We start from the raw sequence: 19,623 nt of genomic DNA on the forward strand, positions 1-19,623 counted from the left end.
TAAGAGGCCCTACTGGGAGCAGCTGTAGACGCTAATTTGTGGTTCACTGAGGTGTCAACTGAGTCTTAAACCAAGGAAACAGCAGCTGCAAGACAATACTTGGCCCTGGTGCAAATATTTTCAAAGGTAGACTGAAGTTTCAACTGTCATTTCAGAGAAACAAAAACCTAAACGGTAACCTTCCATCGAGTCACACAACAACATAACACCAGCCAGAGTGTAGTTCATGGAGAAGTGACATTTCTCATCTTGGGGCCGCTGTTCAGAAAGGCCCGCGCGACTTTACCTTGACAAAGGGCTCCCTTCGCTAGATGAAAAGCTAGCTTCTGAGGCGGTTTTGCGAGCTGTCTTTGTCCGGAACGTCCTGCTGCCAGTGTTCAAACCTGTGATGAGCACAAACGTGGAGAGTGAGCGGGGCTGCGGCGGGGGAGCCACGGCCCCCCGGGAACTTGTGAAACAAACGTCAACAGGGGACGAGCTGTTCGCCGAAAGCCAGGCGCGTCCGAGGCTGAGGAAGGCCACGCTGGCTGAGATGGGAAGGAAGGGGGCTTTCCTGTGAGGCCTACACAGAAGCCACAAAAAGCAGGAAATCAACCCATTCAAAGGGCACTGCCTCAAATGGCCAAGACCCGTGTGGGCACGTGGCTGTCCTGCGGCACCAGGCTCTGGCTGCCCGACGCTGCCCAGACACCGGGAGCTGGGGACCGGGTCTCGGAGATAACCGACTCCTCCAGATGATGGTTACAGCCCACCCATCCTGAAGTCCCTGTGCCCAAGCCTCTTGTTTTCCTCTCTTGCAGAGAACAAGTCTCCACTGAAAACCACCAAGGCCACCTCTGACCAGCCTGGACAGGATGGCGGGGAAGATGTACTGTCCACCCCTTTCCCTGGAGCCGGGGACCCAGGCTGTCCCCACGGTGCTCCCAGCGAGCAGGCAACACTTGACCTCTGTGTCCTGGGTGCCCTCAGCCTTGGATATTTCTGCCACAAGGCTGATTCTCAACGGGCGGGCAGCCAGGATCTCAGACAGAGACGCATGAGCATCTTGGCAAAACGCAGCCGCTGGGCTCCTAACCCGTGCCCCACCGGCCTGCATGCAACCTCTGCAGCAAAGCTGTTCTCTTAACAACGTGCCCATGTTGGGCCCCAGGACGGTCTGCACCCCCTTAAGAAGACCAGGGCTCTTCAGACACGAGGACAAAGTGGCTCTCCGCAGGGACAGGCGCAGAGCCAGAGACCCAGCGTCTGGCACAGACAGGAGCTGGAACGCGCGCTTCTGGGGGCTCCGGGTTCAGAGTGCACACCCAGCCCTGCCTGTGACTCTGGGAGAAGTTCAGCCCTGCGGTGGCCCTCCCAGCCCACTTCCTGCTTCTCTGTTGGGCTCAGAGAAGTCCTAAGGATCAGGGTGAGGGCGAGAATGAAAAAGGGACGCGTGACCAAATGCCAGATAAACTCCAGGGCTGCATCAAACTTCAGCGACAGCCAACACGATCAGAAGCACATCTAAGCCCAGCGCCGGGGAATCTGGAACCTTGCGAAGCACGTGGTGTAACTCTGAGTGAGGACTAAGGGGCCGAAACCTCGGGGTGCCTGGCTGCACAACCCGCACTGTGTGCATCACTTCACGTGGGTAAGTTAACAGACCAGCACGTGGACTGTCAGCACGTTACCAGTGCTGCAGTTTCTGATGCGCGGCCGAGGGAAGACACACCCTCTGAGCCGGTCTCAGCAAGTGGGTTTGCAGCGCCACCTTGCAAACCGCGTGTGCCTGCTAGCGGGCTGCAGTGCTCTGAGCGAGGCAAACTGGTAAATTAGGGGGTTGGACAAACACTCTGACACCCCTCTGGACTGATTCTGTGACTCAAATGTGAAGAAGGTGATGAGAGCAAACAGGGAAGGGCTCACAAGGGCTGCGTCTTCCCAGCGCGATGCAGACCTCCACTGGGCAGAGCCCGTTTGTACCTTAACAAACTACCAGGTCTCCTGCTTGAGGAGTTGAAATAACCACCACCGCCGTGGCCAGCCCTCCCGGGGGCTTCTCTCCAGCAAGCCCTGCACCGGGCATTGAATGTGCAGAGGCTCCCTGAACCCTCAAAGCCACCGAAGTAACTGAATTTTGCAGCAACTAATTGTAGCACTGATACTGCCCAGGAAACAGCTCGCCAAGGACAGGCAGCGAAGTCTGCTGTACCTAAATATGCCCTTTCAAAAAGAATCTCTCTGATGAAGACATCTTGGAGGCAACTGGGAAGTCTGAATATGGACTGGGAATTATGTGACATTAAGAATTCACTGTTCATTGTGATGGGTGAAATTCCAGCACGGTGGTTTATATGACAATAGGAAAGTCGTTAAAGTGTACTTCCTTCTGTATTAATCCATTTACAAAGGGAGCTGAAGTAACTTTTACTAAATGGAAGGTAATAAAAACTCTGAAAAATAATGAAAATGTAACATAAAATACAAGAAAACTAAGAAAATTACAATTAAAAAACAAAAATCCTAGATTGAAGGAGCTACATTTAAGCTTAAAACTGAGCTTTCCTTGGGACTTACAGTCTTTCCATTTAAAGAACGCCAAGTCCCCCAGCATTCTGGGACGGGGGAGGCCCAGACGACACTCCCCACTGCTGATTAAGAAACTGGAAGATGTGCAAAGAGAAGGAACTGGAGGTATCTCCTGTGGCGCTCAGGGTCAAGGCACCCTCAGGACACGGCTGGCAGAGTCCAAGGGCCCGTGAGGCCATCGCCAGCACACACCCTGGAGGGAGGCCTCTTCCGAACTCCTGTTTGTCAAGGACTGGAAAAGTGACCCCATGACAGCCTGTTACAGAGCAAAGCCCAGAAACCTTCCCAGAGGGAGCACCCTTCCCTGACAACGCAGCCCTGGCCACAGCCTGGCGTCCCAGACACTGGCCCGTCTGCCTGCTTACCTGGCAGTGGCGGCACAGAGGCCTCCGCCTTCTGGAGCCTGTCTTCAGTTTGGCGTGCGCCGTCCTGAAGGGTAGACAGCTTCAACACCTGGTAGGCTTTCGTCTCTACAGATTAGAAAAAGGCACAGAAAACTGGGCATCCGATGTGCAACAGGATGAAGGTGGACCCCAACCTTCCATCATCCACAAGAATCAACTCAGGAAGGATTCAAGACTTAAATGTAAGACCTAAAACTAGGGGAAAAAACGTAGGAGAAAACTGAAAACGTAGGAGAAAAGCTTCAGGACACTGGACTTGGCAGGATTTCTTGGATGCAACCCCAAAAGCACAGTCAACCAGACAGACAAGCAGGACCACCTCCACCCTAAAACCTCTGCATGTCAACAGAAACAACCCACAGACCCCTCGGCCCGCTCTCAGAATAGGAAAGACTGCTGGGAAAAGCAGGAAATAAAAGTCCCGTGACAGCCCCGGGTGACGCAAGCTTCCCCACTGCCCGAGTCCCAAGGATGCCTGAGTGGAACGGAGGGCAGAGAGTCAGAGTTTCAGCAGAGACACACCCAGCGAGGCAGCATCCGTGGGCACAGACAAAGGGCTCCTGCGGTCAGCACGGGGCGCTGGCTGTCGGCTGCACTCCTGCTTTTGCTGGTTCAATTTAAGAACTTAACCACAAACCCCTAATTACTGGAGTAAAACTACCATCACACTGAAGAATGGAAATACAACTTACCCTGCCCTTCTGAGAAAGATCAAGACAAAAATAAGTATCTAAAGTGAGCATTGCATTTTGGAGTAGGAAATGCTATGTAATTAAAATATGTACACAACAGGTCCTCTTTACCTCTGAATATACTAAACCCTAAGGCAACCTTTTTTTTTAACGTTGCTGGATTGTGAAATCAGTGTACCCTGGAATTAGCATTTTGAAAAATGTAGTTTAGAAAACACCAGAGGCAGCCTGTGCAGAAGGGGAAGCGCTGCCCTGAGTGCCTTCTCCGTGCGCCTACCGGGGGCCGGCCCAGGACAGGCGGTGTCTCTGGCCGCGGGTCTGCCCCACGGCCCCGCACGGCTCAGCGGGGCGGCGTCCCGCCACTCCCCAGCTGCCACCTCAGACTCCTCGTCACGTGATTCTGGGAGCACGGAGAAGGTATTAATAAAAATCAAAGATGGAGTGTCTGAATTCTGAAAAGGTAAAGGAGCACCGTTCAAGAGGTAAAAATGCCGTTTTGTTTTTATTTTCTGGAGATCAACCGAACAGTGTTTTAGCTCTCAGGACACAAGGCCAGGCCTTAGTGACATTCTGCCACTTCCACATTCAGTTAAATTTGTTTGGTCAAGGAAAAGGTAGCAAAGATAGAAAGAACTTTTTTAAAAAGAAAGAAAGAAAAAAAAAAAAGCAGCTCCTTGACAAACCAAGTCTCCTGGTGGCCGGAGCTGGGGTGGCCTCTGTCCACTGCCTCAGGTAAATCATCTGACTCCAGGGAGCCAGCCCTCAGCTTCTCAGAAACCAGGGAAACACGTGCTATTTATTTTCAGGAGAGGATTTTTGTGAAAACTATCAGGCTAGTGGTTGTGAGGTGATTTCAGACAGGGGGAGTCCGTATGCCGCCCAAATATAAGACTGTCTCGTTACTGGTCTGAGCCCCGGATGGAAGACTGGGAGGGAGCTAGCCAGCACAGGGGCCAGGTGCCCACAGGGCAGGCCCCGCACGCCTTCCATGCTGGTTCCTTCTTGAAGGATGTGGACCCTTTCACGGGCTGCCCATCAATGCTGCCGAGTCTGCTTTCAATGGTACAGGAGTTTGGAGGGAGAAAGCTCCCCCCGCCCGCCCGCTCTGACGCCCTTCCCAACCGCGGCTCCGCACCGGCACTCAGTCCTTGAACCTCCTGGGGCCCCTCTCCAAGCAGGGCCCTGGCGCCTTTGTCTGGGATGTGGCTGCCCTGACCCAAGTAGTAAAGGCTGGCAAAACCCAGGCCCGTCGCCTGCCCCACCTCCCGTTCTGTGAGGTGCGAGGGCAGAGTGGAGCTGCAGAGGAACAGCGTCAGTGCGCTCAGCTGGAGGAGCTAACATTGTGCGGGGCAGCAGGAGGGACCCCCAGCAGCCGGCGCCCAGAGCGTCTGGTCAGAAGAGCTGCACAGAATAACACTTGAAGGACTGAGATGACGCAAAAAGGGAAAACAAAATTAAAGTTTGGTTAAAAATATAACCAGGAGAGGTTAAAGACTGCAGCCTGTGCAGAACCAAAGGAAGAAGGGCTCGGGTACACAGGCTCTGTGAACAGGCCGGACAGGGCAGGCCTGGAAGTGTGGGCACTCTGGGGCCGCATGCCCAGACAGATGTGACCCGGCTGGGGGAGCAGTGGGAGGGCTGACCTGCAGCCTGCTGGAGACCTCGTGCCCGGTCCAGTGGGGACAGCTGTCCTCTGGCCTCAGCCGACGGCTGCCAGCAGGGAAAGTGGCCAAGTTTGCCGGATTTGTGCTTTTAGAAGAAGTTAAAATGTTGCACAGGCCGAACAGAACATAGCTGCAGCCTTGAAAGTAGACAGCAGTGAGCAATTTTTCATGTGTTCACTGAAAGTGGCACAAGAACACGTAGAGAAACTTCAGCCACGGGGTACAGGCTAGGTGTCAGTCTAGGCTTCTCAGCTGAAGAGCTGCCCGAGCCGGGCCACAGCGTCCAGGGAGGCTACAGCAGCTGCACGGGGGGCAGGACGGAGCTGCCTGCACCAAACGGCCCTGGCTTCAGGCTCTCTGGGGGCAAGAGTGCACGTTCTGCTAGGGGAGCTCACACAGTTCAGACATTCTCCTGGAACAGCCCAGAAGCCTCAGCCAGGATGCCCGCTGCACTGAGGCAGGGCTCCGGCCTTGAGGTCTGCGGCATGGCAGGCCCAGACTTCTCCAGAAAGAAGGACAGTGAGGAATGAAGCGGGTAAAAGCCGCACGGTGTAGCCCCACCAACCCACAGGTGTGAAAGGAGTTAGGGGAGAGACGGGAGCCACGGGAGCACATGGAGACGCTCCAGCCAGCCTGCTGCAGACAGGGTGGGGACAAGGGTCACACAGGCCCAAGGTGCGAAGACCCTACGCCCGCCAACTCGAGGACCACGCGGCCCCTCAAGGCTTCACTTGGTAGCCTGTGACTCAGAACTCCAGAGAAATACTTCCTCCCGTTAGTAATGATGCTGAGTAGTGCAAACAATGAGAGAAAACAGGGATTTCTAAGGAGACAATGACAGTCGACGAGGTGCCCCAGAGAGCTCGCTCTGGCTCTCTGCTCCAGGGGGCTTGGCGATACTCAGAGCTGTGTCAGGATTTAGCTTCCAAAGTAGGAAACACTGCAGCTTAAAATACAAAGTAAGGCAAGGGGGCCGGGGGCGTAAATCTAACCTTTGCTATCAATTCCAGACTGATGACACAAGGAGATAAATTCATTTTTCCCTCCTTCATTACATAAGCTGGCTGAACCCAATCATCTACCTTCCTGCAAAGTGGTGAATGATCACTGAGACTGTTTTTTCCCTTCTTGATATGCATTTGGTGTCTAGGAAATGGAAACAGAAAATGAAAACGTGCTGAATAAAAGGAGGCAGGAGAGACGATGCTGAGGAGAGAAAGAAAAAGCCCAACTTCTTACCGCCGTCCTTTTATATGCAAATGTACACCTGCTAAAATACTTCTAAATCTACAGAGAAAAAGAAAAAGAGAGTATCTGATGAACAAGTGCTTTTAACAGCCCGTTACAAGAGCCAGATGAACAAGCGGTTCACCAGCCTCGGAGGGGTGGCTCTCAGGCAGAGGGTCCGCCGTGGCTTTCGCGGAAATCCCTCGTGAAAAAAAGAAGAGTTGGGCCCAGAAAGGGAACAACAAAAGGAGATGCGGACAATACTATCGCTACAGCTGGAAAAACGGCCTTGAACTGACAAATAGCTGGGCACTTCTGAGTCAGGAAGGATAATTACCATTCCTGTAAGAAATGTATAGAAATTCTCAACTCAACTTCAAAAAATATTTTCTGTCCATGAGCCCCTCAGGGCTGTTACTCTCCACGTACTTTACGCGCACGTCAGTTTTCCATGCACACTGCACCAGATGTGTCGCTAATGCAGCAAACCCAGTTGCTTTTGTAAAATGAAATGAAAATTGTGGAATATAATTCTAAAATTAGTTCTTAAGATACTATTACTTAAAACACAGAAATCACTTGTCCAGTAATCTACTCAAAACCTTTAGGGTAAGGGTGCTTCCACAATTCTGAAACACAGAAGATGCATCTACACTTAGGATTTTGTTTTTAATGCCATCCATCCATGTGAATGTGAGACACACGGGCCGGGCCCACGGGCAGTCCCCTTCCACATCCAGACCTCCCATGGGAACCCCTGCTCCAACGGCGGGCCTGGCCGCGCGTCTCCCGCCCAGCACCTCTCCGGCCTGGTGCGCAGCCCCGGGTGCGCAGGGGGAAAGCAGCTCCTGGTTCAGGTGAGCCGCCTGCTGCTGCTGCAGAGGGCAGGTGTCTACCTCACACTCCGAGTGTCTCTGGGGCAAGTCAACAATCACACCTGAAGTCAAATGCCAGGCTTCCATGGGCCTTTAATGAACATTCCCAAACTGAACTGAAGCAGTTTTGCTGATACTAATCACATGCAAATTCATAACCACGGCACTGCCACTCACCAATGCTCAGTCACGGGAGGTGGATCTTCAACCCTCAAGGTCATGGGATTGTTAACTTTTGATTATCTTGATCAGGAAGCTGTATGTTACTGCTATAATTAAATAGTTTCTTAAAAACAACATTTTTAGCAGTTTGCACTCAATGATTTATAAAATGAGAAGAACTGGAAATAAAGACAATATTGGCATCATCATCACCTCTAGGAGGGCAAGGAATAATCTCTGTGCAAGATGAACCAGGAGCTAGAAATTTAAAAAGAAGAAATCTCTCCTCATACTCTGTAGTGGGCTGAACAGTGTCTTCCCTCCCGAGTCATGTCTACTGAGAACCTCAGAATGTGATCTTATTTGTAAACAGGATCCCAGCAAATGCATCAGCTAAGGATCTCAAGATGAAACCAGCCTGCATTTATGGTGGGCCCTAAATCCAGTGACTGGGGTCCTGCCAGGATGAGGACATAGGGACACAGAAAAGGAGGCAATGTGATGACTGGGGCAGAGAGTGGAGTCACCTGGTCCTGGAGCCACAAACCAGGAGCCACCAGGGGCGGGAGCAGGCCAGGCCTCCCGGGAGCCTCGCAGGGCCTGCTGACCCTGATTTCAGGCTTGGGCCCCTGGAGCCGAGCGAGTGCAGGCTGTCACGGCGACCCTGGGCAGAGTGCACCCCCCCGTCCCTGGTGGTGGTGACACAGCTAAAGCCCAGCCTCTCCTCTCTCCACCTGAGTCTCCTGCATCAAGTGAGGGTGTCTCACTACGTGACCTACAAGGGCCCTTCCAGCTCTGAGACCCCAGCTTCACGTTCTCAAACCCAGGCAGTCACCTGTTACGAAAGCCTGCTGCCTGGTCTCGGCCCCTAGGGGCTCGCGGGAACTGGTCGGGGGTGTGGCTGGGGCACAGGGTTCTGCTGTGCGGCCACGGGAGAGTTTCACAGGCGCCTTGAGTTCACTTGCCTGAATGCACCCAGTCAAGCGCTCTGCAGAAAGGGGTTTCCCATTCCTCCATGACCATGGCACAGAGCAGCACCAGCCTGCCACGTCCTGAGCAACGAGTTCTTGGCTATGTGAGCAGCAGGCCCCAAGGGTGAAGCCCCACTAGCCCAACCCGTCACAGGAATGGGGCCACACAGGCAGGGCCAGGGACAATCCAGCAGCAGACAGTGGTTCCTGGGGCCTTGCCTGAGTTGGGGGCTCCCTGCCCCAGGCACAGCCCAGACACCCTGACTTGACTGACTACGCACTTCTGGGAAAGAGCAGGTGACGCGGCTTCTCGGTGATGGCTCAGCAGGGAAGTGCTATGCCCCTGGACTCCAGCCGTCCAAAGCTGTTACCCCAGTTTTCTCTCCCAGGATAAATCAAGTCACCAATGACAATGTGGCCATCGTCTATTTCCAGCCTTTCCCCAGTCTGATGTAAAACTCAAGCAATAACGTTTGGGGAAGCACTGCCCAGAACCTCAAGTGGCACCCTTCACGTCTCTGCTGACCTCCCGCAAAGCTTCTAAGTGGACGTACCTCGTATGACCTTGAATCCTTCGGCTTGCCAAAGAGTATCAGTGAGAAATGGCAGTCAGGCAGCCACTTTCAACACAGCTTGACCAAGAGAACTGGTGTCAAAAGAATGAGAGGCTGAATGGACATTCTTAGAGGCTTAATCCTCTCCAGATAAAAGCTGAGAGCCCTTTTCACATGGAGCTTAAGGAGATGCGTTTTGCCAGGATGGGCACGTGGGGTGGGAAAAGTGTCGGTGGACTGAGTGACTGAGAGTATTCTGGCCTGAATCAACAAGTGATCAAGGAAACTCCTTAATACTCTCGTTTTTATTCATTCGCCCGACAAACTGCGTGCCCACTGTGTGCTAGACACCATGTTGGAGGCTGGGCTTTTATGACATTTAGCACAAGCTGCATCATTTGCTCAAACTAAAACTCCTTGAATTTACTCAAAGGTAAGTTTAGTACAAAAACAAATAAAATTGCCAATGTGGGAAATTTCACTTTGGGGGTATAAGCAGTTCAGAGGGAGACTTTCTCTCTTCCATCCTGGCCCAAGTGCTCCAGGGAAACGCACCTGACCCACTGCTCCCTGCGTGTGTCCCAGGCCTCATGTCCTCAGGTTCACCCCTCCCAACCAGGGCCACCGGGATGGTCTGCACTTGGAGGTCTTTGCCAGCTCCCACCCCTCTAGGCTTTGTTCATCATTGCTCTCAAAACCATCCTTGCAAACCTCACCTTTTGTTAAGACACATACTGACGTTTAGCTGGTCCAGACACCCTGATACAGGCACCTCTCTGGTAAAACCAAAGAGGCAGGGTGGCGGGATGGAAGGGGCTGAAGGTTTAAACCCTGAAGTTTGAGTGTGACTCAGGATCTGACACACCGACTCTATGGCCCTGAGTAGGGCTCTGAACCCTGGCCTGTCTGCAGAACGGTCTGTTCACCTGCAGGGCTGCTGTGAAGGTTAGAGATGATGGAGGCTTGGTGGGGAAGGGACCCAGGCTTTGGCTGTCCCTGGTACTCTCAGGACTCTGCCCAAGTAAAAAGTGAAATATATATGCAATTTATGTTCTATTTATCATGTACAGAAAACCACACAGTCACAGCTAATCACATTACTGATATTCTACCTGGATTCTTCAGTGTGGACAACTAGACTAATGAAAGGGCTAGACTGTGTGGATTGTGTTAACAGATCCTGGGCTGTGGCCACGCTTACTGTGTGTGTGTGTGTGTGCGTGCGTGTCTTGTAAATGTCGGCACAGAGAGGAGCCAGTGTCTCATGCTGGTGATTAACAAGGCTGACGCCTCAGAGTGACAGCAAACTCTTTCAGGATGAGCCCTGTGCCCAGAAGACCTACGCTGGGGGGAGCAGCAGGCAAGAAGCGAGACGACCGAGAGCACTGGCTCGTCTGGTCCCTTCACTGTTGGGGAATGAGAGCCACAGGCACTGAGATAAGAAGCAGCATCAGAGCTGCCAGAAACAAGAGCCCCCCTCGCGCCCTGGGAGAGCCGCTCCCTGCCGTGGTTCAAGCAGGTGGCAGAGAACCTCTCACCTGGGGGACGTGCAGCTAGACCGGCCTGAAAGCTCTCCGGGGGCCTTGCTGGGCAGAGCCACCATCTCTGCGTGCCCCCACAGCACGCTGGGGTCAGACCCCCAGGACCTCTGACCTCTGCACAGTGCACACTGGAGACTTTCAGAAGACTCTTGTCAATGAACCGTTTACAAGCGTGAACTCGTTTCAGATAACTTTCTTCTATGTGAAAATGAAACCCTTCCTGTGAACAGCCAGCAGGGCTAACGTTCTGTGAACCACTCTTCCCTCTCGTGAGGACAGTGGTTTCCCCAAAGCAGCCTCTGGAATGTTCCTTTCTTTGGAATATTCTAGAAGGACTGCAGCCCCCACACAAAGGAAAGCCTCAAAAGAACCGTCATGAAGGGGGAGCCAGACTCTACTTTAAGTCAAACTCTATGCGTGCCTTACGTTACCAGAGGCCAAATCTCCAAATAATGATGGCAAAAGACACACACATTTAATGACGAGACCAAGGTCAAGAACTAGAGATCAAAGCAGCTGTGACCACAGACAGCCACGGTGTCGGGCGGTTGGGCACCCGAGCCCCCAACACCAACCCCGGGGGTCGTGGCCGTGGGGCGGGACCCGAGGCTCTCCAGCTCAGGAAGTTCTCTGCATGTCTCCCAGGTTATCTGTGTCTAGTCCTCTGGTGCACAGCAGGCACGAAGCATTTTTTTACTGATGGGTCAATGGCAGGACACTAGGATTACACTTTCTCTAAAAATCTTCACGGCACACAGCCCTTACGACTTCCAGGCACATCGCACCTCTTCCCACACGAGGAGGAGAGAGATCTGAAACCCTGCTACTTAACTATCTCCTCTCTTATAAAGAAATTCTGAGACAGATACAGAGGACAGACTGGGGGTACCAGGGGCGAGGGGGAAGGGACACGGGTGATGGGGTCAACGGCACACACTTCCAGTTACAAAAGCGGGACGTCCTGACGGTGTCTCGTGCAGTGTGGTGACTATGGTTGGCAATACTGTACCGCACACTGGAGAGCTGCTGAGAGTAAACCTTACAAGTTCTCATTCCAAAGAGACAAAACTGTTCCTGAGTGGTGACAGGCGTTCCCTAGGCCGACTGTGCTGAACTGACCGTCTTGCAGTGCAGACAGTCAGTATGGTGTCCACCAGACACTGAGACAACTAAGTCAATTATACCTCAGTTTTTTAAATCCCATGGGTAAACCGCATCTGAGTTAATTCTGGGGACAGTCCCTGACTCGCAGCGAAGGGCGACTGGAAAGGACACTGAACAGATGAGGCAGAACAGGCAACTCATTCTCCCCAACAAGCCCTTCTGATCCCAGCAGGTCGTCAGCTGCTCCCGCTCGCAAAGGTAAATGCAAAAGAAAAGTGTCAAAGGCTCCTTGGGTTAATTCTATTAATAAAACCCAACGGGGGACTCTCTGAGTTTTCTCATAATGAGGAATAACAATGCAATAAACATATCACTGGGAAAATGTTTAAAAGAAAAGAAAACCTCTGAATTTTAGGGTGAAATACTATGTGATGCAGAATATACACAATAATTGCTCTACTATAAACTCCTTTTTCAAAAAAAGAGTTCATCACAGAAACATGGATTTAAAAATTAATCACCAGGCCATGAATTGTACTGCCGTACAAGAAAGCCATTCTTTCTGCTTATAAACCGCAAAACTACCACACATGCAGACACATGCCTCAGTGCCCCGTGCCCCGGTCTATCTACTCGTATAAATATTTAAAGTCAGACCTCTGAATTTATAACGAAGTAGCGCACCACTTTACAAAATAAGGCACTAGTAAATTTCAACGTGCGCCAAACAGAAGTCTGCTCAGAATACTAACTGCCGCTGCGGCTGCTCTAAAACTCAGACAAGCGAGGACGTTCTGATCTCATCTAACCAAGCCTAACACATGTGCAGAAATCTTAATAGGTCTTGAGGAAACCTCATCACTAAAATGTTTAAATGTTCAGATGGGCTTTGTAGCTGGGGCCCCAGCAAGCGTCCTGTCTGGCACTTTTCCCTGCTCTTATTATGACAATACATATCCAATTATCACAGGAAAGGAAAAGAAAAATCAGAAGCATCTGTCGTTTGCCCCAGAGTGACGGGGTGCCCTGCAGAGCCTGAAGCAGGTGCTGGGAGGCTCGTGCTGGGGGCGCTCACGTGCGTAAACGTGTAGCATGACTGTGAAGAGCTCAGCAGACACGGTCACCCTCCCCCTTCCCGAGCGCTCGCGGAAGCTCCAGCACGTGGCGGTTGGACGCGCTGGCTCTTAGCGGAGTCCACAACCACGAACCAGACGTTCAGGTGACTAAGAAGGCTGACTCCGCTTCTGAGGCCCTCAGCCACGACGTTACCTGTGACCGGCACCCCCGCTGCCACACTCTCCTCCTCGCTCTCGTCTCCACAGATACTTGAAATGTCTAAAAACCAAACACATGATAAAACACATTTCAGGGTTATGTTGCTGAAACAGGCCTTTGGTTTTTTTAGCTGCATTCCTTTGATTTTCATTGCCTCCCCACCTCCTCTTTGGGGTTAGTTTATTTCTGGTCCGAAACAGACTACTCCTAAAAGAAAACCTATTCAAAAGCTAAGGCATCTCCATACTGCTTTCACGCAAAATAATTAAGCCTGACATCCATCGAATCTGGGTGGGGCTCAACCCAAGTGAGCCTGTGCACACGATCAAGTTCTGAACGCCCTAAGCAGCTCCTCGGGGTCTTGGAAACACCACCCTAGCAGTTTAGGGCATGTCTTAACAGCAATACTACGATAATCACAATTTCTAGATACTAAAAACTGGGTATTACATTTTGGGGGTCATAAATTCATTGAGTCTTAATCATGTGTAGACTTTTATAAAGTTCTATTATAATTAAAAAGGTTGTTTGCTAATTATGAGTAAATTCTATTATCAAAAACTTCACAGGGCTTTATGGAATCATTTTAGTGGAATCATCTTCCTCTCTGTGGGATGATCAGAAGTATCCACTGTCGATTGTTGGTTTTGTTAAGGTTTCATGCCTCATTGGCAACCAGCAGAACTGCAGACCTGCAATCAGGTTACCCATTCCCATGAGACTGGCTGAAAGCATCGATTTTGGGAAGGGGGTCTAAATGGGTAGCGGGGTCTGCATCCGGAATTGGAGGCACTCCTTAGGCAGCGCTGTCTGATGGGCACACATCAGGAAACGGGGTGTCACGCTGACTCTGAACACATTTTTGCTGGATGGACCCTTAATGACAGCTACCTTGTCCCCTGGTAGGAACGCTGCTGAGCCACAGAGCGGGTTTTGCGTCCTTTGTTCCACTCCTGTCACTCCTGGTGGACGGCGACCCGCGTGATGACTCACTGCTGCCAACAGTCGACCTGCCGTCCTGCTCCTCTGAGAGGGCCCCTCCCAGTGACGCTGCCGCCTGCCAGGTGTCAAAGAAAGCACCAAGACATAAAAACACACAGGAGCCACGTTCCCCTTGGTCTCAAAGACCCAGGCTCCAAATATGAATATTTTAGGTCAAGCTTTACTGAGGAATGAATTGCCTCCTGACATTTAACTGAAATTAAAACGCCTTCAAGATAAAAGAACATCTGATTATTTTCCAGCGTAATTTAATTCTTCTCAACAACTTACATTCACAAGAATACATTTTTTGAAGACTGAAGCTTATGTAACGCAGTGTTTTTCTACTTGGGGGTACGTATCTGAGACGTGCCCACCTCTGCTAATCTGGGCTGCTTTATCCAAGATTTACTCTTTTCTCACATGAATCCTGTTTTTCAGGCATCCAAGACAGTTGGTTTGGACTGAGAAGGAGATCTGGAAAAACATGGCCCTGTGGTGTCACCATTCTAGAAACAACCCCTGAACTTCCTCCCAACGGGCAGACTGTGGAGAAATGTCGGGGCTGGGGCTGAGGAGGATACACCATAGTGAAGAGAGAACAAGCCTTGCTGGAGGTCACAGCCTTCAGTCAGGACAAAGGCACGCTGCACTTTGCCTCTCAGTCTGGGGCAGCTCGGGGACTCAGCTGCCCTGAGCTGCCTGTCTGCTTCCTGAGGGCACCAAGCTGTCTCACCCACATCGCCCCACATGTCCTGTGCAGGGAGCTGGGCACAGATGTACCACAGCCCACCTGAGAGGAGGAGAAAAAGGGGCCACTAACAGGACAGGTTAGTAATACCTGTGTTGGTTAACTTCAGGCCAGCACTCTTCCCAGGAAGTAGACACACACTGGGAACCAGAGGTGAACGACCAGTGGTGACATCGTCTGGCTGCCAGAGCACACATGTCTCTCTCTTCCTGCTGGCACGAGGAAGTCTGCCCAGGGCTGTGAGGGGAAACCTCTGTGGCAGTGTGACCCCTTCCATGGAGCAGACTACAGCAGCAAACACAGGCCAGGGCCCAGCCCAGCCTGTGGGGAGTGGACACGAGACCCTGCAGGTCAAGGTGAGGTGAGGAGCTGGACAAGGCCCCACAGGTCACCTCCAGTCCAGGGCGAAACAGTAACAATGAAACCACCTAGCAAACCAAGGAGGAGGCTGTGAAGAAAGAAGTCAGGGGAAGTCCCTGAGGCAGACAAGGGGGATCTAGCCTGTGAGTCCGGCTCTGAACATACTCCGAGGCCACCACCATCGGCCTCGACATCCCTGCAAGGCTCCTGCCTCCAGCCCTCTTTAGGACCAGCTGGCCTCTGGGACTCCTGGCCTATCCTGGGGGCTGGAGGCTGACTGTAGGCGACTTAAGAAGGAGTCCTAGCCTCCTTGACCAAAGAACCTGGCATCAGGTTAGTCTTCCTGTCTGTCCAGTTTCTGTAACCAGGAGCTTTTCCTCCGTTTGTATAAAGATGGCCTCGGGTTTTACTCTCATTGTTAACAACTCTGTAGAATGACCTGTACAGAGTCCCTGTTTCTGCAGACAGAGGTTCAGGGTACAGCCTTTCCCTGGAAGCTCAGGCCAGGGCTGGTCCCCATCACTGGCTGCCAAGTGCCCCAACCCCAGCAGCATGGACCCACACGGACCACTGCACCACACCTGCTACCAGCATCTGTCCAGAAGATAGGACCTGCCACCTCCCAAGTCAGTACGCTCTCTGGACCAGCCTAGTGGGTCTCATTTCTAGCTCTCTGCCAGTCCTGGTCTGGTTTGTCTGTTCCCATAGAGAGTTAAGCTCCTATTCCGTGTACCCAATAATCCTGGATACATAAAAAACATTTTAGAATATGAACAAAAAGAACTTACGCACTAACTGTAACTAATAATTACTTGGCATGACTTCGTAACAGCCACTGTCTTACACATTTTAAGAATAAAGCTGTAAAGGCCTGTTGAAGGGTTCTGCTCTTTCTACTGTAGAACCTACAGACACGGAGAATGTTCTAGACTGTCAGTAACTCGCATGGCTTCTCACCAGTCCCTCAATGATTCACACATCCCCTTAATATAAGAGCTTCTTTTGCTTTAGTTGGGTTCCAACTGGGCTTCTGAAGAACCAAACTGACTTGCTATAATAGCCCTGCAAACATCTTTCTAACAAGCCCCTGTAAGCTGGGTGAGAATACCAGCCCACAGCTCTACACAGAGCCTTTTTTTTTTTCAACCACAGTAACCACGGTGACATGAGTATTGGGGACACTGCAGGTTTTCATGTATTTCATACATCTTATCCTATTCATCTTAACACTCACATCTCCAGGATTTCTCTTTATTTTTTTGATAGGAGTGTTTATAAAAGGACTCATGTTTTAAGATAATTCTAGAGATCATTTCTCAAAGATGAGTATTTTACATCTATCATGATTCTGACGGTCACACGACGACATGAGAATGATGGGCTTGACTCTGCTGGACCATGAAGCCCAGAGAGAGGGCAGATCTGCCCGGGGGGTCATCTGCAGAGGACCTGACAAGCAGGGGATAATGATGAGCAGGGACAGAAACAAAAGTCAGCCTCAGACAACGAATGGTCAGAAGGTCCACTCAAAAGTCCAGCAGAAAACAACACGTGCAGAGTCAGGAAAACACCTGCGAGGCATTCTCAAGATGTGCTGTTTGCAGCCCTCTGGAAAGGCCCCTTGGCAGGAAGGCCCCAGTCTGAAGGGGCCTGCAGTGTGACACTGAAAACAGGAACCCAGACCCACCCTGCCCAGGAACCAAAGCCCAGAGAAGAGCAAGCAGGCGCCGCGCCCACCCCATGCCCCCGCTGGGCCCGGGGCTCCGCAAAGGAGGGCGCTCTCTCTGAAAAATGCCACCAAAGATGGCCTCCTGGTGGTGCTCACGAATGGACTGTGTGCAGTGTCAGCTCACCTGTTAGCTGACAAAGGCTCTCGCTCATCTCATACATTTGGCGCCCGGGGCAGGGGCGACTGGAGACTGTTCTCCAAGGTCTGCAGCCAAAGTCAATGCCGACAAACTAGTCCCTCACTCTCCTACCTCCCAGGAGCCAGGAGAAAGTGCTAGAAATTCATGCCAAGGCGCACACTGCCTGCAGGATGACTGATGCTGACAACTCCATGTTTCAGATCTTGTGCAAAATAATCATCTTGTGAATTACACTTAGTGGGACACCTAGAATTAACTGGCTCAATTCCACTAGCGTTTTCTCAAAGTTCTAGATCTAGAACCCTAGGAGTCATCTAGGCTGACTCTTTTTTTAGGCTGACTCTTAATTTACATCCATAAACTTATAAATTGTGATATTCAAATGCATAAATAGATGGATGAAGACATTAATGGAAAAGAGTTTGTATCCAAACACCATTAAGAAAAATAAAAGGTGAAAATCAAACTGTTTAAAATTGTAGCAAATTGTACAAATTTATATTAAAATAGTTCCCAAAAGTCAATAAGAAAAAAAATACTACTAACCTAATAGAAAAATGAGCAAAGAACATGAACTGCAAATTATAAAACAAGAGCTACATATGGCTCACAAATGGGTGGGAAAAGTCTGACCTCAACTGTAATGCAAAGGTCAAGTGAACAACAAAAGTTGGCTGTCATTTGCACTTCTCAATCTGGTGCTCCAAAAAAAATAAATAAATAAAAGTAGACAGTATCCCGCTTCACAAAGAGCTCAGGGGAAGCTGCTTCCTCCTGGTTAACTGACGACCGCGCAGGTGGGAGCAGGCAGCGCAGAGCAGGACCCGAGAGCCCACTCTGACTTAGCACTGCCCCGTCTAGGAGCTCACTCCCAGGAAACAGCAGGCATGGCTGTAAAACCTGAACTGCTCAGGTGTGCTCTGAAACTAGAGGAAAAATGAAAAACAACTCATAGTGTTCAGCACCGGGAGCCTGGTGGAAGAGACGGTGGCGCAGCCACACAGGGGTCTCCGTGCAGCCGTCGGGCGTGATGCAGAACCTCTGAGGGGAAGAAAGCACGTTCACCATGACAAGTGGGGATGAGGAAGCCACGCACGCAAACAGCACCACCCACCACACACTGTCAGGATGTTAAACGTTAAACACCACACACTGCAATGTCAACAGGGTTGTACTCAAAAGAGTCGGATAACAGGCAATTTTCTTTTCTTCTGTTTACCTTACTATTCCAAGTTTGTTTTTTTCCGTTAGTTTTATTTAAGAAACATGCTAGCTCTAGAAGCATCTGATTTCTGCAATGGGTGGTACAAATACAAAGTGGACATGAAAATACTTAATAAAATAAAATTACCTCCCATATATAAATCCACGCTATTGACGCAGACACAGAGGAGCAAGAGAACGAAACACTGCAGACAGCACGCAGCGGCTCCCCTCCTGCAGGTTCACCTGACCCTCCCTCAAGACCCTCCTGTGCGCACCAGATGTCATCTTCCAGTTTCACAGAGAAACGCACGCATCATCACTTAGGTGCTATCTGAATTGTAAGAGAGGAAGGAGATTTCATCTGTGTAGCAACTGAAGGAACGGGGAGGCATTCACGTGAGCCAGCGAGCAGGAACTCAGGAGGTAAGAATGAAGCAGCAGCCCTCACTTAGGGAGGGGCGGAGGGGCTGCTCCGCTTTGCCTGCAGGAGGTCCCCTGGGTGGAAGCAGACAGCACTTAGGAGAAAAGGAGTATTAATATACTTTGTATTTTAATGAAGCATCCAACTCACTTTTTTTTCCCAAAGTAATAAATTTTTCTGATTTAAAAGTGGGCGGCTCAGTTATGTAACGGCCTAATAGGTGAGGCGGGTGCTGCAGTTCTTATCTGGTCTCCAGGGGACATAATCCGGGTGTTGGAAGCTTTATTGATGTATTTACTCAAGAGACAGGACTGACTGCAGCGGACAGCAAGGGGCCCACAGGTAAACATCATTTACATGCGGCTGTTTAATTATCCATTTACCCAAGAGATCACAGTAAATACTCCTGAGCTTCATTAAAGTCTCAACCAAGTGATTTCCAGTAGAGCTTCCTTAAATTCTGAAAATCTCTTACTTTTAAGATTTTTATCTACAAAGAAATATTTAACCCATACTATTTACCAAATGTATATATTGTTCCATGAGGGAAACAACTTGAAGACATGTGACTGTGCTAATCACAGAAAGATGACTCCTGAGTCGCAGCCGTCCTGAGCCGGCAGCACCATTCTGTGTTCGTGTCTGCCAGCCCCATCCTGCCCACAGCACGCCGGGAGCGCTGCTCTTCAGGGCTGTGCGTTTCTTCAGCTACAGCCCAACAATCTGAGAAACCACCTGCTTACTTCTACTTTTAAGGATGGATTTTGTCACTCATTTACTGGTAATTTTTATGGTTGTCACTAAGATGATGATTTAAAAAGGAACAAAAAACCCACTAGGGGAGGCAGAATATCATTTGATGCTTAATTTATTAATTGGGCAGTCCCTTCCCATTAGTAACAGAGCTATTACTGGAAAAATTATGAGTGAATTGGTTGTCTGGAACTTAGAATAAGTTTTCTAACAAAAACACCATCTTTTTTCTTTTAAGATGATTTG

At 50.5% G+C, this 19,623-nt stretch overlaps 1 protein-coding gene across 3 annotated transcripts in view; it reads right to left on the minus strand.

Annotated features, from left to right (window-relative positions):
* The window catches only part of KIZ (kizuna centrosomal protein), a 90,844-nt gene that overhangs the window by 9,236 nt on the left and 61,985 nt on the right, over positions 1-19,623 (minus strand). For all 3 annotated transcript variants that reach the window (XM_074347796.1, XM_074347795.1, XM_074347797.1), the window contains 4 exons: positions 13,929-14,094; positions 13,032-13,097; positions 2,934-3,038; positions 287-383 (listed from right to left, as the gene is read on the minus strand). In XM_074347796.1, the coding sequence (XP_074203897.1) occupies positions 287-383; positions 2,934-3,038; positions 13,032-13,097; positions 13,929-14,094 (434 nt within the window). The remainder of the gene's footprint in view (positions 1-286; positions 384-2,933; positions 3,039-13,031; positions 13,098-13,928; positions 14,095-19,623) is intronic.

The sequence above is a fragment of the Camelus bactrianus genome, chromosome 19 (assembly GCF_048773025.1).
Source record: "Camelus bactrianus isolate YW-2024 breed Bactrian camel chromosome 19, ASM4877302v1, whole genome shotgun sequence".
Classification (NCBI taxonomy): domain Eukaryota; kingdom Metazoa; phylum Chordata; class Mammalia; order Artiodactyla; family Camelidae; genus Camelus; species Camelus bactrianus.